The sequence below is a fragment of the Rana temporaria genome, chromosome 13, assembly GCF_905171775.1.
Source record: "Rana temporaria chromosome 13, aRanTem1.1, whole genome shotgun sequence".
Classification (NCBI taxonomy): Eukaryota; Metazoa; Chordata; class Amphibia; order Anura; family Ranidae; genus Rana; species Rana temporaria.
The window spans coordinates 36,335,219-36,351,820 of NC_053501.1; the positions used below are offsets into that span (position 1 = coordinate 36,335,219).

Consider the following 16,602-nt stretch of genomic DNA (forward strand, 5'->3'; position numbering starts at 1 on the left):
TGTCAGAACGCGGTGACGTAAAACACAACAACGTGCTGAAAAAAACGAAGTTCAATGCTTCCAAGCATGCGTCGACTTGATTCTGAGCATGCCTGGATTTTTAACCGATGGACATGCCTACAAACGATCGGTTTTGTTCTATCGGTTAGGTATCCATCGGTTAAATTTAAAACAAGATTGCTTTTTTTTAACCTATGGATAAATAACCGATGAGGCCCACACACGATCAGTTTGGTCCGATGAAAACGGTCCATCAGACCGTTCTTATCAGTTTGACCGATCGTGTGTATCATTGGGGAAAATGCCATCACTTCCTGTCTCCGAGTCACAACCAGAAGTAAGAAAAACGCTCCCAAATTGAGGGGTTTTACTCTTAGACAGTTGTCCACAAGACAGATGTCCCCATTGGACGATTTCCCCTCACCCCTTGTTCTGAGGAAAATTCAAAAAATTGTGGATTTCCACCTACTTTCTTTCTCAGGGACAGTGATCACAACTACATATAGGTTGATGCTCCCCAAGGGAGTTACAGACAGTAGCACACAAATCATAGAAGGTCTAACTTTTCTATCCAAAACTAAAAAATAATAAAAACTGCTTGGTGACACACTTTGCCAAAGCCTAGCAACATTGAGTGTACTATAGTCCCCAGCACTTGTGCACTGACATGAAGGTTATTTCACAGTTAACTCACAGCTACAAAAATGTATTTATTTGGATTGATTGAAAAGATTTATAACCACCTTTGAATATATAATTACTTACAATCCAATAAGAACACATGTTCAAGAGTCCAAGTTTTTTAATGACTAATAAAATAATTATACAAGTAAAAAATTATAATAATAATACCATTTGACTTTTATATTCATTATTTTCTACTTCTTTATTAATCTATATATTCATGACCTTTTACTTTTATATTCATGACCTTTGTATTTGCCCTTGTTTTATAGCCCTAATGAAGGGGAAGTGTGTTTGACCCCTGAAACACGTTTTTATTTTTCTGGTATGAATCAATTGTATCATTGAAAATGATGGGCTCTTATACATTTGTTTGGCACTCTTATATTGGATTGTTTGTAGTGGATTTTCAGCTCTGGGTCCTTTTCCTGCTCTGGAGGGGAGTCTTTGTTTGTGATAATTTTAGTATCTCTTTAGAAAATCTGAATCCAGAACCCCATTTGTTCTTGTGTTTGAGGTTATTATTACTGTTTGTGTTCCCGTTTGAGAGATGTTTCCTCACTTCCAACTGTCACTACCTAAAAGTAGGAAATATGTTTTGAGTTCCTTTGTTTTTCCCTTTTTTTTCTCTACACTTGTGTTAAGGTGTTTGGATTTTTTTTTATGGCATTTGATACACAACTGACAGGAGTCCACACTGTAACGGGAGAGCCCGTGGAACCCAGAATCCCTTAGAAAGTATGGAATACCCTTGCTTCAGCTCCCATGCACCTCTTATGTCTAAATCACCCTGTGACTATTAGGAGCACAGGGTGAGCAAGAAAATAATGGACATTAAGAAATGTCTTAGATTACTTAAAATGGGACAGTAATATTTATCCACAATATCTCCCAGGATATATGCCATATTAGAAAGAGTGACTCATTCATACTGTTGGGACATATACTGTAAGGAGATGCTAATGTGTTCAACTCCAGCCACCTGTCTGTCATAATGTCTAGGATAACTTCTAAGGATCTTTCATTGTGGCTTGTGCTAATTGACCCCGTAATTGTGTGAAGGAGTTCAGTGTTAATGTGAATTGTAGTTAGGGAGAGGAGACAGCCAGGCTAGGAAACTCAAAGGTCATGCATATGAGTCATCTTGGCTGCTTGGAGGGATTAGTTAATTAGCTCATGTTAATGTATGTCTCTGTGTATTGCTGGAATAACATGAGCAGAATGTGGGACCCTCCTCCTTTTGGTGTATATAAGAGCCTCAGCACAGAGCCTAGTCATGTATTTGGGGTAGAATTATTTGTATGAGGTTCCCGTTCGGCTGGTTGGAGTGTCCGGTAGCTGCCTTTGTGTTCGGGAAGGGAATGTCCTAAACTACTTTAAACCCCCTCATACTTGGGGTGTCGTTACACACACCATATGGAAGGATACTTTCCTGGATCTCTAATGATATTGGTGTGCCGCCTTGGTGTGTCTGGAGGGATTCTGGTTCTTGTGGCCCTAGGCCTGAGCATTGAGCTGACTGGCTCCCGGCTTTTGCTGCCTGCACTTACCCTACCAGGCTCATCAACTTTATTTGTGTACTGGCCATGTGTATACTTCTGCAGTACCTGCCATATTGGCTCAGTTCTGGCCCTTGTACCTTTGCCTTTGTCTGACATGACTCTCTTGTAAACTCTTGATATTGTCAGCTGTGTATGATGCTTGATGCGCTAGCTTTGTGTATTGTGGTGTTTCTTTGTCATGTCCCTCTTATGGAAAGCTCTTTACAAATAAAGATTACTAAAAAAATAAAAATTAAAGTGGAAAATGCCATCATTGACATTTGTCACCAGAATGGGAAAATCTCCCAACAAGCACACTTGTCCTGGGTATATCACCCCAATGAGGACTTAGGCATCAGAAAAACTTATCAGAGGTTCTTATCCATATGCACTTTAGGTCAAATCAGTTTGGCGAGTGAAATAAGGCAATGATACTGTAGATAACAGCAAATGAATTGTACCCCCCCCCCCACACACACCTAATTATGCAAGCCTCTGAGGAGCTGCTTTCTCTGACTATACTTTTTGTTTTTGTTTGCATCCAGATGGATATACAGAGCCATCTGGCTCGGAGAAACAGAGTAAATTCCACATATCTGAAGATGAACTTATCAGTGCTATGAAAGCAAAAGATGCAGCAAAAAGCTTTTCCTATGAATCAACTGAAGAACAGAAAGCTTCTAGTGTTTACTCTGAAAAAATTGATCATAAGAGCATGCCGGGGCTACCAGCTGTCCCTTCTTCGGCAGATAATGAGGCTTCGAGCGTGGAATCTGGTGACTCTGAAATAGAGCTTGTTTCCGAAGATCAGCTGGCAGGAGAAGAGGCCATGCAATCTGCTTACATGACATTCAGCCACATCAGTGGCCCGCCACCCTCACCTGCCTCCCCATCCATACAATACAGTATACTGAGGGAGGAACGTGAAGCTGAACTGGACAGTGAGCTCATTATTGAGTCATGTGATGGATCTTCCGCTTCTGAAGAAAGCCCAAAGAGAGACCAAGACTCTCCTTTGATGAGACCAATGATGGACATTATCGAAGAAGAAAATGGTTCAAGAACTGAAAGCTTTGATGCCTCAGACTTCGACTCTTGTAGCTCTACAGAGAGGAAGCTCAACATGGAGAATCTGGCAGAATCAGCTGCTTATATAAAGGGCTCTTATACTGCAGAAGGCCGGGCAGATCTGCTAATGATCAAGAAAGATGAAACCTTACACCAGAGAAAAGGTATTGAAGCATCAACCTGTCCAAGTAGAGCATCCGGTCGGCTGGTCACAGAGATGGCATCCTCAACAGCATTGCTAAGCAGGAAGAAAGGTAATTACGTTTATAAAAATACATTTTTATGCAACTGTAAATTAAACAGCTGCAATATTGCATGTAGTAATCATTCAGAATCCAATCTAGTACAGGGTTCGAACATTTATTGGCTGCTATATGCCACTAATGTCTTTTGATTTTATTATATATAACGCATGACCATAGATTCATTTGATTTCTGTGGTCCAATGGTACCCATAGGCATTGATGACAGCCACCATTTTTGGCTCTATTAGAAGATGTATGATAGATTCCTTACCCTTCTGGCCAGTTTGTCCTGATTGCTGTTGTTCCCCCTAATAAGTCAGAACCAGCCCCCAGCTGGTTGAAACAGTCATGTACTGTATAATGGCTTTATTGGGGTTTATTTTTTACTCAAAACAAAAATAAGTATTACAAGCGAATACAGGGTTTATGAGTGCGTTATGAAGGGTTCACCAGTGCATTACGCTCAGAAGGAAGGGTTCAGGAGTGCCTTGCACTCAGAATGCAGGGTTCAGAAGTGCGTTGTGTTCAGAATGCAGGGATAAGGAGTGCGTTGCATTCAGAATGCAGGGATCAGGAGTGCGTTGTGTCCAGAATGCAGGGATCAGGAGTGCATTGCGTTCAGAATGCAGGGATCAGGAGTGCCTTGCGTTCAGAATGCATGGATCAGGAGTGCCTTGCGTTCAGAATGCAGGGATCAGGAGTGCCTTGCGTTCAGAATGCAGGGATCAGGAGTGCCTTGCGATCAGAATGCAGGGATCAGGTGTGCGTTGTGTTCAAAATGCAGGGATAAGGAGTGTGTTGCATTCAGAATGCAGGGATAAGGAGTGTGTTGCATTCAGAATGCAGGGATCAGGAGTGCATTACACTCAGAATGCAGGGATCAGGAATGGGTTGCACTTAAAATGCAGGGATCAGGAGTGTGTTGCGCTCAAAATACAGGCATCAGGAGTGCCTTGCGCTCAGAATGCAGGGTTCAGGAGGGGGGGTGATGTGAAGGGTGGTAGAGGACACCGCTATGGGGGTGACCCTGCCCATAACAGTGTCCTCTACCTCTTTACCTCCCCCCCCCCCCCCCACATACACAGTGGTGTCTTCTGCACCCTGCCTTCTTTCCCCTATAGCAGTAACCTCTGCCCCCCTTTCCCTCTCATAGCATAGTGTCCTACCTGTTTCCACAGCGGAGATCGGGAGGCAACACAGTTCTGGACAGAGGACAGGAGCTGGCTGAGGGACTTTTCATATTAACAAGGGTCACGATTCATTTACATACAACACGCCCCCTACCAGCCTATTTTGAATTAGGCGGGCTTACGCCGGCCAATTTACGCTACGCCGCCGCAACTTACCGAGCAAGTGCTTTGTGAATACTGCACTTGCCTGTCCAAGTTGCGGAGGCGTAGCGTAAATAGGATACGCTACGCCCGTACAAAGATACGTGAATCTGGCCCATAGGGTTGATTTACTAAAGGCAAATAGACTGTGCACTTTGCAGTTGTGGATTTAGTGCAGAGAAGTACAGTGAGTTTAGTGAATTTGGCCAAGCTTCTCTTTTTAAAGCATACCCATTCAGGTGCAAGGAAACTAAAAAAAACTGTGCCGATACACTTGCAAAGTTCACAGTATATTTGCTTTTAAATCCACCCCATTTTCTAGTAATGTTGGGAAGGTTTAGTACCTCTGTCAACGATGTATTGCTCAACTAGATGAGAAAAACTGTTATTACCCTGTTTTATGGCAATTTTATGAATTTATTTTCATTTGTTTTCCATTTGCTATATACTACTTTTATATTGTTTACACTATCAGCATTTTTAACCCTGATGAAGAGGATGCAGATCCCAGAAATATCTATTAATCTACTGATCGACTTCTGTCTAATAGGTAGGGCCACACACAAATCGAAATTCAGCTGGTCCCCACTAAACCGGCCAAATTTTGATCCATGTGGGGCTACTACGTGGTAAGAGGTTGCCAGATGAGAGGTAAAAGAGGTCTGGGGAAGCAGACTGGGCTGCAGTGACGGCTTTTTTATTTTTCTGCTTTTTATTGTCCACATTGCCTATTTGTTGCCTGTGCATTGACACAAGTGCCTGTTGCTCATGTATTACCATCATTGTCTATTTTTTGTGCATATATTATCAGCAAGTTACCCACATTTGTTGGCCATGTGTTGTCACCAGTGTATGTGTTTCCAGCCCTTTTACAGAGGGCAGCAATGCTATTTTACATCTCTGGTGTGTGGAATAGAGTGTCTCCCCTTCCAACCCCTTGACACCGCAGGACACAAGAGGTGACAAAGAGGTTGAACCAAAGAAGCCATTAGGGGGCACTATATTCCATACAACTGGAGATGTGGAATAGTATCAGCACACAGCGCTCTGCAAGAGAGCAAAGTTCCTGCAAACTGGTCACCAGACAGGTAGGTATTCATTTGCTTCTTTCAATGGCTTATGCTCTTCTGAGTTTCCTTCCTGACAGGGTCAATTTGGGTATATTGTTAGTTGCCCTTTTCACTTTACAGGTTCCCTTTAAGAAGTAATTGATATATAAAAACTAGAAGGTGATTGAATTCCCTTGTTCCTACCTTCATCTGATTTTTTTTTTTAGCATGCTGACCCTCTAGGCCAGTGAGTCTCAATCAGGGTTCTTCAGACATTGGTAGCGGTTCCTTGAGCTGTGGGTAATTGACCATCAAAGGTGCATAGTTTCAGGACAGACACCACTTTTCAAAGCCAGCGGCATGACGTCAGCGATCTTTTAAGCTGTCTGTAAGGGTAGCATTTTGACCTCCACTGTAAGATGGGAATTTTCCAGTTGGTCACCAATGTTTGAGGCATTTTTCTTGCTGACCCCCCATGAATTGTTTTTTAAGGGTTCCATGAGACCTGAAAATAATATCAAGGGTTACATTGGGGTAAGAAGATTAAAAAAGCTAATCTAGGCAATATAGGCCTACATAAAGATAAAGGACATAAGGTATATGGGATATATTATGTACAGGCGATACTCAAAAAATTTGAATATCGTACAAAAGTTCATTTATTTCACTAATGCAACTTAAAAGGTGAAACTAATATATGAGATAGACTCATTACATGCAAAGCAAGATAGTTCAAGCCGTGATTTGTCATTAAAGTGATGATTATGGCTTACAGCTCATGAAAACCCCAAATCCACAGTCTCAGGAAATTAGAATATTACATGCAATCAATAAAACAAGGATTGAACAATATCGGACCTCTGAAAAGTATAAACATGCATATGTACTCAGTACTTGGTTTGGGCCCCTTTCGCAGCAATTACTGCCTCAAAGCGGCGTGGCATGGAAGCGATCAGCCTGTGGCACTGCTGAGGTGTTATAAAAGATCAGGATGCATCAATAGTGGCCTTCAGCTCTTCTGCATTGTTCGGTCTCATATCTCTCATCTTTCTCTTGGCAATGCCCCATAGATTCTCTATGGGGTGCAGGTCAGGCGAGTTTCCTGGCCAATCAAGCACAGTAATCCCACGGTCATTGAACCAGGTTTTGGTGCTTTTGACAGTGTGGGCAGGTGCCAAGTCCCGCTGGAAAATGAAGTCAGCATCCCCCTAGAGCTCGTCTGTGGAAGGAAGTATGAAGTGCTCCAAAATCTCCTAGTAGACAGCTGTGTTGACCCCGGACTTAATGAAGCACAGTGGACCAACACCAGCAGATGACATGGCTTCCCAAATCAACAAAGACAGTGGAAACTTCACACTGGACTTCAAGCATCTTGCAGTGTGTGCCTCTCCATTCTTCCTCTATACTCTGGCTCCTTGGTTTCCAGATGAGATGCAAAATTTGCTCTTATCAGAAAAGAGGACTTTGGACCACTGAGCAACAGACCGGGTCTGTTTTTCTTTAGCCCAGGTAAGAAGCTTCGGACGTTGTTTGTTGTTCAGGAGTGGCTTGACAAGAGGAATACGACATTTGAAGCCCATGTCCAGGATCCGTCTGTGTGTGGTGGCTCTTGATGCACTGACTCCAGCCTCAGTCTACTCCTTGTAAAAGTCCCCAACACTTTTGAATGGCCTTTTCCTGACAATCCTCTCCAGACTGCGGTCATTCCTGCACCTTTGTGCACATAATGGGATTGTAATAAAGAAATGTAAAGGAAAAAAATCGGAGGGGAGTGAAATGTGGGAAAGGGAAGGCCAAGTAGGCTTGTATGAAATACCTGAGAATACAACCATGTCAATAGCAGAGTAGGAGAAAGGAAATCATGACTGAGAACTAGAAGAACAATGTAGTAGAACGTAATAGGAAATAAAGAATAGAGGAATAAAGTAGGGAGGGTCATCCCAGAATTAGTTAAACTACAGACAAATACAAAATCCAAGATATTGTTCTGGTGGGTACAGGTAAGCTTATCATTAGCCATGATCCAATTTAGTTTAAGTTTGACATGATCAAGTGGTAACATAGGCTGTTTCCAATATTTCGCAATGGTGATTCTAGCTACCAAAATTATATATAAAATCAGCTTCGCAGATTTCTTTGGGACTTCAGGGGGTAATTTTATTTTTGTTTAAAAATTGTTTATTACGTTTTTCATGCAAAGAAAATACATAGGGACATGAAAGTAGGACATAAATTGACATGGTCTCATTAACCACATGTCAGTCAAGTAAAGGACAAAAACCAGCATACAGTATAACAGTTAGGCCCCATACACACGACCAAACATGTATGCTGAAACTGGTCCGCGGACCAGTTTCAGCATACATGTTCGGTCGTGTGTAGGCGCGAGTGGGCAGAATTCCAGCAAACATTTGCCCGCCGGGCCTTTTCCCAGCGGGCAAATATTCCTGGACTTGTTTTAAAACCGTCCACTGGAATCCTGCCCGCTCGGACATGTATGGTCATCAGTACAGACCTACCGTACATGTCCAAGCGCCCGCCGTCCCTCGCATGCGTCGAATGACTTTGACGCATGCGTGGAAGCATTTAAAAGGCAGGCCCGCCCACATCGCCGCGTCATCGGCGCGGCGACGGCGCGGACACGCCCCGCGTATTGTTTACGCGCGGACTTCTGTACGATGGTTAGTACAGCCATCGTACAGAAGTCCCCGGGCAGACATGTACGGTGAAAACGGTCCGACGGACCGGTTTCATCGTACATGTTTGCCCGTGTGTACCCGGCCTAATAGTTAAAGTTACAAAGCATGGTCAACCCAACCCTATTTTATTCACTTTTAAATTTTTCCTCTTCCATCTTTCACAGGTATTCACCCATCAAGCCTAAAGCTATAGGGCCAGATTCACGTAGGAGAGCGTATTTGTGTGCGGGCGTAGCGTATCCTATTTACGCTACGCCTCCGCAACTTAGACAGGCAAGTGCAGTATTCACAAAGCACTTGCTCCGTAAGTTGCGGCGGCGTAGCGTAAATCGGTCGGCGTAAGCCTGCCTAATTCAAATGTGGAATAGGTGGGTGTGTTTAATTAAAATGAGCCGTGACCCTATGGAAATAAAGCGCCGATCGTACGGCGCATGCTCAGTATCACGTTGAATTTACTCCCTAAGATACGCCGGCTCAATGCCTGTGACGTGAACATACCCTACGCACATCCCAATTCACATACGACTTACGTAAACGACGTAAAAAGATACGCTTGTTCCGACGTCCATACTTTGCATTGGCTGCGCCTCATATAGCAGGGGTAACTTTACACCGGATGTAAGCTTAACGTAAACGGCGTAGCGGGCGCAAGTACGTTCGTGAATCGGCGTATCTAGCTAATTTACATATTCGACGCGTAAATCTACGGAAGCGCCCCTAGCGTCCAGCGTAAATATGCACCCAAGATACGACGGCGTAATAAGACTTACATCGGTCGGCTGAAGCCAGATTTCAGGCGTAGCTACGTTCAAGAATACCGCGCATAGATACGATGGCACATCTTGTAACTTACGCGGCGTATCAATAAATAGGCAGGCTTAAGCTTTACGTGAATCTGGCCCAAAGTTGAATACCCAACACATACCCATAGCCAAAGCTGTTGAGTCTCACCATTTTCGAGCTAAATCTTTTTCTTCTGTTTGTCTAGCTTTTTAAGGATGAGAAAACAGATGTTTTAATTAGTAGTAAAAGGCGTGAAGTGTTTCTAAATTAAGTATTACATCCACTATCAGTGCAGTGTATGGATGAACTGCACTAGGCCTGGATACTGTTAATTGGCTAATAAATCTTTATGGCACAATTTTATGCTGACCCATAGAATTAAAAGTATATTCCACTACTATTCCGCTGTGTTCTCAATCATTAATATCGTTTACTGCATTGCGTGCTTTTGTCATACATTGTTCACCTTTCAAAAGAAAGTGTACATAATTGTCTAGATGTTTTTATTGGGAAATGTATGATGTACAGTAGGGATTATGATAGTGGTTTGTTTTGTTTGCTTTAGTTTTCTTGCCATATTGTTTAACCTTAATTTGTTTTGCTAAAAATGGCCTTTGTTCTAAAAGTTGTTTCTAAGGGCTAGATCCAGTGTTGTGCCCATCTATAGTGGCTTTCTTCTCTTTCTCGGCTCACAGAGGCAGCAGTGAGAGCCATTGGCTCCTCCTGCTGCTGTCAATCAAATCCTGTGAGCAGAGAGCAGGGGGTGGGGCCAAGCTGAACTGTGTGTGTCAATAGACACACCCAGCCCAGTTCAGAGGCAAACCCACAGGTGCGCCCCCATAGGAAGCAACTTCTTATAGTGGCACTCTGGAGTCCCCGTCCAGAGCACTGGACGGGGACTCGAGAAGAGGAGGTTCAGGGCCACTCTGTGCAATATCATTGCACAGAGCAGGTAAGTATAGCATGTTCATTATTTTAATAAAATAATAATAATAATACAAATGGTTTAAAGCAGTGGTCTCCAAACTGCAGCCCGGGGGCCAGATGCTTGCTTTTATCCGGAACTTGGGGCACTATTTCATCCACTGATACCAACAATGGGGCCCAATGACACCAACAAAGGGGCCCAATGACACCAACGATGGGACACAATTCCGCACAATGACACCAACAATGGGACACAATTCCGCACAATGACACCAACAATGGGACACAATTCCGCACAATGACACCAACGATGGGACACAATTCCGCACAATGACACCAACAATGGGACACAATTCCTCACAATGACACTAAGGATGGGGGACAATTCCTCGCAATGACACCAACAACGGGGCACAGTTTTTGTCAATGACACCAACAACGGGGCACAGTTTTTGTCAATGACACCAACAATGGGACCCAATGATGGGGCACAATTACTCACACTGAAGCAATAGGGCATTCATTTTTCCCACTGATGTCTGGACCTTTTCGACTCCTACTGACCACTGTCCAGCCCTCGTAAACTCTGCAGAACAGTAAACTGGCCCTTTGCTTAGAAAGTTTGGAGACCCCTTGTTTAAAGTACAGGTTGTAAGGCTAATAAGTGACAGGAAGGAGGTTTATTTGTTTACTGTAACTTAACTCAAGCAGTACATGTCTGCTGTAGTGGAGCTTATTGGCACAACTGAAATACCTGGCCCTGCTCCTTTCCCGCATGGCCCCACCCCTTGATTGTCTTCCATTTACTTGATTAGAGAAAGCTAAAAAAAAGTTTGCATTGCTTGGTTGCATTATTTGCCATGTGTTTGTTGGGTGCCATGTTGAACACAACATACTGATTTAAAGTTGTCCTAGTGCTGCAAGCCAAACAGTTTATACTTTCTTATTTTTTCTTCTGAACGGTGCAAATGAAATAGTACCAGCTAAATAACTATTACTTTACATAAAAAGAGAATGTTGTATTTCTCCTGGGATGCTCCTCCATTGGCATAGATTGTAGAGACTTCCAACTGAGCCATGTTACATCATGAGAGATGAGTTCCAGTTCTCTAGTTGTTCAGCCTACCAACAGTTTCTTGTTTCTTGGCGGGGATCCCAAATTCCATTATGTTGCTCTGATGACACAAGATTAACTTTAAAGTTTCCAATAAAGTTTCTTATTCTGCTATCCCTATGCTGGAGATGCTCAGGAGCCGGTTGCACTAATCTCTAAGAAGTAACTAAGCATTTGTGGCCGTCTAGGATACAGCATTGCTGAGAAGGATGGGTATGAAGCCACGGACAAAGGAAAGCCGTGACTATCCCATTTTAACCTAATTGCACACCCCCAGTGTGCAGAACTGTTTTGTTGTTAAAAGCACAACCATGCTTTCAAATTCCCCCTCCTCCACTGTCCCCCTCTTAATAAGCAAAAAATAATTCAAGCAACTGTCATTGTCCTAGAGGTACCACCAGATTCCTGCATTAGTCCCTGCCATAAAACCCAAACCCAACCTGCTCTGATGGGCAAACCACTGGAATTTGCTGACTTGTCAAAACTTGCACACCCTTTCCTGCCTATTGCTCATTTCTATTGGCCTCTTAGCCTGCCCTTCATAAGAATGTGTGTTAGCAGGCAAGTTTTACACTACTGGTAACAAGTGTTAAAGCTTAGCTTGTCAGAAAGCTTTAGTATTCAGGCATAATGTAGGTGCCTTCACTTTATACCTGACAATAAGTTATTGTTTTAGGTACTGCAAGAAAGTTACTTTAATGCTCCAGATGATTTTGTTTTGTTTAGGTTTGGATAGAATTGGGAAGAGTTAAAGCGTAAACCAAAAAACAAAAATGTAATATATAATTGTTTACCTGTTCTTTGATATGTTGGCTGCATTCCTTTTTAAATCGTTTTTCCCCCTTTATTTTCACTGGTTGATCTGACAGTAATACACTTCTAGTCCTTAGAGTACAGCAGGGGTAGGCAACCCTTTGAGCACAGTGTGCCGAAAAAAGTTTTCAAAGAAATTAAGCGTGCCGATTTTATAACAAAAAAATGTCAACTTCACACTCAATCACGAAAATGATTTTTTTATAAAGTGGGCATGCAGCGCAACTACCCCTGGGCATTGGTTCAGGATTTATGGAGTTAAAACACGTGATGAGGAGTTATCATATCATCATATTTTTTTTCTTATGATTCTCTATTTATTTTTCTGTTCCTCTCTTCTTCCTGAGGTATTTTAAACTCTTGGCTTTCTTTTCTTCTTCACTGCACTTGCACACCTCCGTAGGTTTTTTTTTTTCCCTCCCTCCCCGTAATAGCAGCTTGGCGTGTTGGACTGACAGCGGCTGGGCATGCTGACGTCATTGGTTTCCATGGCGTGAGTGTCCCTCACTGACTAGCGTCCATTATTATTGGGACACACCCAGCCTCACCGAGCATGAACGGCTGGTCTCCGGAGCTGATTGGCTGCCTTGGCTGGGTGTTTGTTGATCAATGCAGCTGATAGGGCCCCTCTTAGCATGCGCCACCAGCATCCCAGGGTGGATTGGCTTGCTTGGCTGGTTGCTTGGCAACCAGTAAGGTTGACATGACTCCTCTGATCGGGCACGCCTGCCTTTATTAGGCCGCAGGGTTCAATATTGAGTTGACCCACCCTTTGCAGCTATAACAGCTTCAACTCTTCTGGGAAGGCTGTCCACAAGGTTTAGGAGTGTGTCTATGGGAATGTTTGACCATTCTTCCAGAAGTGCATTTGTGAGGTCAGGCACTGATGGAAACGAGAAGACCTGGCTCGCAGTCTCCACTCTAATTCATCCCAAAGGTGTTCTATCCGGTTGAGGTCAGGGCTCTGTACAGGCCAGTCAATTTCCTCCACCCTAAACTCGCTCATCTAAGTCCTTATAAACCTTACTTTGTAAACTGGTGCACAGTCTTGCTGGAACAGGAAGGGGATATCCCCAAACTGTTCCCACAAAGTAGGGAGCATGAAATTGTCCAAAATGTCTTGGTACGCTGACGCACTAAGAGTTCCCTTTACTGGAACTAAGGGGCCAATTCCAACCCTTGAAAAACAACGTCACACCATAATCCCCCCTCCACCAAATGATTTGGACCAGTGCACAAAGCAAGGTCCATAAAGACATGGATGAGCAAGTTTGGGGTGGAGGAACTTGACTGGCCTGCACAGAGTCCAGGCCTTGGCCCGATATAATACCTTTGGGATGAATTAGAGTGGAGACTGCTTTTCAAAGGATCTGCAATTTAGAAGCACATGCAAGCATAGCCTAGTAGGGACTCGTGACAATAAGACCTGCTCTATTCAGTGTCACTCAATCCAGTATGAATTTTTGCTAGTTTTGGGATTTAGGTGTAACAACTATTCTGTCAGAGGTGGCATATTCAATACAGTTTCAGCAGTTTTTGTCTACTGGAAAATTGTCTCTCAAGTTAAAGCAGTGCATCCTTCATGGAGATAAAATATTGATTGTTGTTTTTCTGTTTCAATATTTTATTGAATTTTCTAGGAAATATAGAATATAGAAGTCATTTGCGCAGTGGCTGTGAAGAATTGCCAAGGACATACAAAGCAGTATAAGGAAAAAATTTGTATCCAAGGCTATAAGACTTTTAAATAATGTAGAACCATTGATGCCTCTGAGTGGTGACCCACATTCCCCGGCCCATGCCGCTATAGATATATATATATATATATATAGTAGGAGCCCATAGTGGCAAAGTGGGAGGGGGAAGAGAGAGGGGTAGTTAAAGAAATGAATAGTAGGAAAGAAAAAAGGAGACAAAAAAGATCCAATAACCCCAAGGGCTAGACAACAGAAGCTGGATATATTTAAAGCGGAACTACGCCGCAACCAAAAATGCTATAGAATAGATTTTTTAATTTCCAAGGCAAACTCACCCAATGACCCATGTCTCCATGCTTTATTTTGCTGATAAATCACTTTAAAAAAAACACCCTCTAGCAGTTCTGGCTGTGGCCTTCTTGAATAAGGGCTGTCCATCTGTCCTTAGCTCAGGCATGCAGGCAGGAGGGTGTGTTTATCTGGAGAAATCCTCTCCTGAAGACTCCTGGGACATATGAGATCATTTGCCTAGGCCTGGAAACCAGGAAGTAAGTGAATAAATGTAAAAAAAAGTTCAACATGAGTAAATATGATCTACTTTCCTATCTATTTACTAATGCTAGCAGCATAAATATTAAAAGTAGTCAACTAAATTGAGGGAGTGAAGTTCCACTTTAAGGTAGAAAACAAACTATCCTAGACAGGGGTCCCAGTCTTTGAGGAACTATGGTTGGTGTGTTTAGCTGCAGAAACCCCATCTCTCCTCCTGAAGACTCCTGGGACATATGACATCATTTGTCTAGGCCTTGAAACCAGGAAGTAACTGAATTAATGTAAAACAAAAAGTTTAAAATAAGTAAATATGATATACTTTGCTATCTATTTACTAATGCTAGCAGCATAAGGATTAAAAATGGTCAATATAATTGAGAGAGAGGGGTCCCAGACTGAGGATTTTTTGGTTGAGCCACTAGTAGGGTGACCACATTTCCAAACTACAATTTAGGGACACCCCCTTCCCAAAAATCAGCTTGTGCTGTAACAAATCACAGCACAGCGATTGGACACAAGAGGCGGGATTTATGATTTCTTCAATCACAAACAAGGGGCGGGGACTGTGCTCCTCCAGGCATTCCTGACCAGGACAAGTACCGTCAGTGAGTTAAAGCGGGGGTTCACCCTATCAACGAAAAAAAATTTTTTTTTTCTTTTACCATAAAATCAGGCATTGTAGCGTGAGCTACAGTATGCCTGTCCCGAATTTTTTACCCCCGTACTCACCTTGTACGCGTAGATCGAAGATACCGGGGAATGGGCGTGCCTATGGAGACGGAGGATGATTGACGGCCGGCTCTGGCACGTCACGCTTCTCCGGAAATAGCCGAAATAGGCTTGGCTCTTCACGACGCGTGCGCATAGCCTGTGCGCAGGCGCCGTGAAGAGCCGAGACCTACTCCGGCTGTCTTCGGGGAGAGTGACGTGCCAGGGCCGGCCGTCAATCATCCTCCCTCTCCATAGGCACGCCCATTCCCCGCGGGAGCCGAAATCTACGATGTCCGATTACAAGGTGAGTCCGGGGTTAAAAAAATCGGGACAGGCATACTGTAGCTCGCGCTACAATGCCTGTCTCGATGATAAAATCGTGTCGGGGGGGGTGAACTACCGCTTTAAGTGGTGATGTGGCAGCCTTTTTTGGGGGCATCAGATTGCCCCGGGGGGTGGCTGTGTCAGTTTCTTTCCAGGGCACTGTATTGTCCTGGAATAAAGGGAAAATGCAAAATGCGGGACTGTCCCGGGCAATCTGGGACACGTGGTCACCCTAGCTAGATACTAGAAATATTCTCATTGACAAGCAGCCCATTCATATGTGTTTAATTTTTTAGCAAGGCCACTGTAGGCTTCTACTAACTTCTAGCAATGATCTGTTAGGCCCCTTTCACACAATCGGGTCTGCCTGTCAGTTTTTCCGCCGGACCCGATCGGACCATCCATTACTCTCTATGGAGCAGCGGATGTTTGCGAACATGTGTCCACTGACACCTTCCAACATCCAAATGGGTCTGCTAAAAATAGACGGATTGGGATCCGTCTGGCAAACAGGCGGTACGTTTCCATCCAATCGTCCTATAGAAAAAAGCGTGCTGTGTCCATGTCTGCTCTGCATAGCGGAGTAGACACGGACCTGTCATCTGCCTGCTCAGCTCGGATCAGCGGAGAGATCCTCCGCTGAGCAAGCAGATCCCTTTGACGGAGCCCGCTCCATCTGAAAGGGGCCTTTAGCCATTATAAAGAAGGAAGTTAGTGATGGACTGTTGTGTTTGATATGGAAATTGCTGAAAAACGCATATTGGAAATAATTCCGTCTATAGTGTTCTGATTCTAATCAATACATTGTGACATCTCACCCCCCTCTCTGTACTGCAAGTCAGGAGAGAAGTGTGAATATGCCTTGCAGATAAAGCAATAAAGAGCTGAATGTTCTACAGAGCGGATATGTTGCATATCATTTTCTCATCAGCTCACAGACATCGTGCACATCACATCCTGACCTTATCACATGTGCACTGAATGAGAAAATCCTGCAGGAAGACTTGTAAAAAACAAGATCTCAGAGGGTAGAGTAATCATTGTCCTGTTTCTCGCATGATATG

At 43.5% G+C, this 16,602-nt stretch overlaps 1 protein-coding gene across 1 annotated transcript in view; it reads left to right on the top strand.

The window, feature by feature from the left end:
- RTN1 (reticulon 1) overlaps positions 1-16,602 on the top strand; it is a 194,702-nt gene that overhangs the window by 100,896 nt on the left and 77,204 nt on the right. Inside the window, exon 3 of the mRNA XM_040331957.1 lies at positions 2,771-3,555. Coding sequence (XP_040187891.1) covers positions 2,771-3,555 — 785 coding nt within the window. The remainder of the gene's footprint in view (positions 1-2,770; positions 3,556-16,602) is intronic.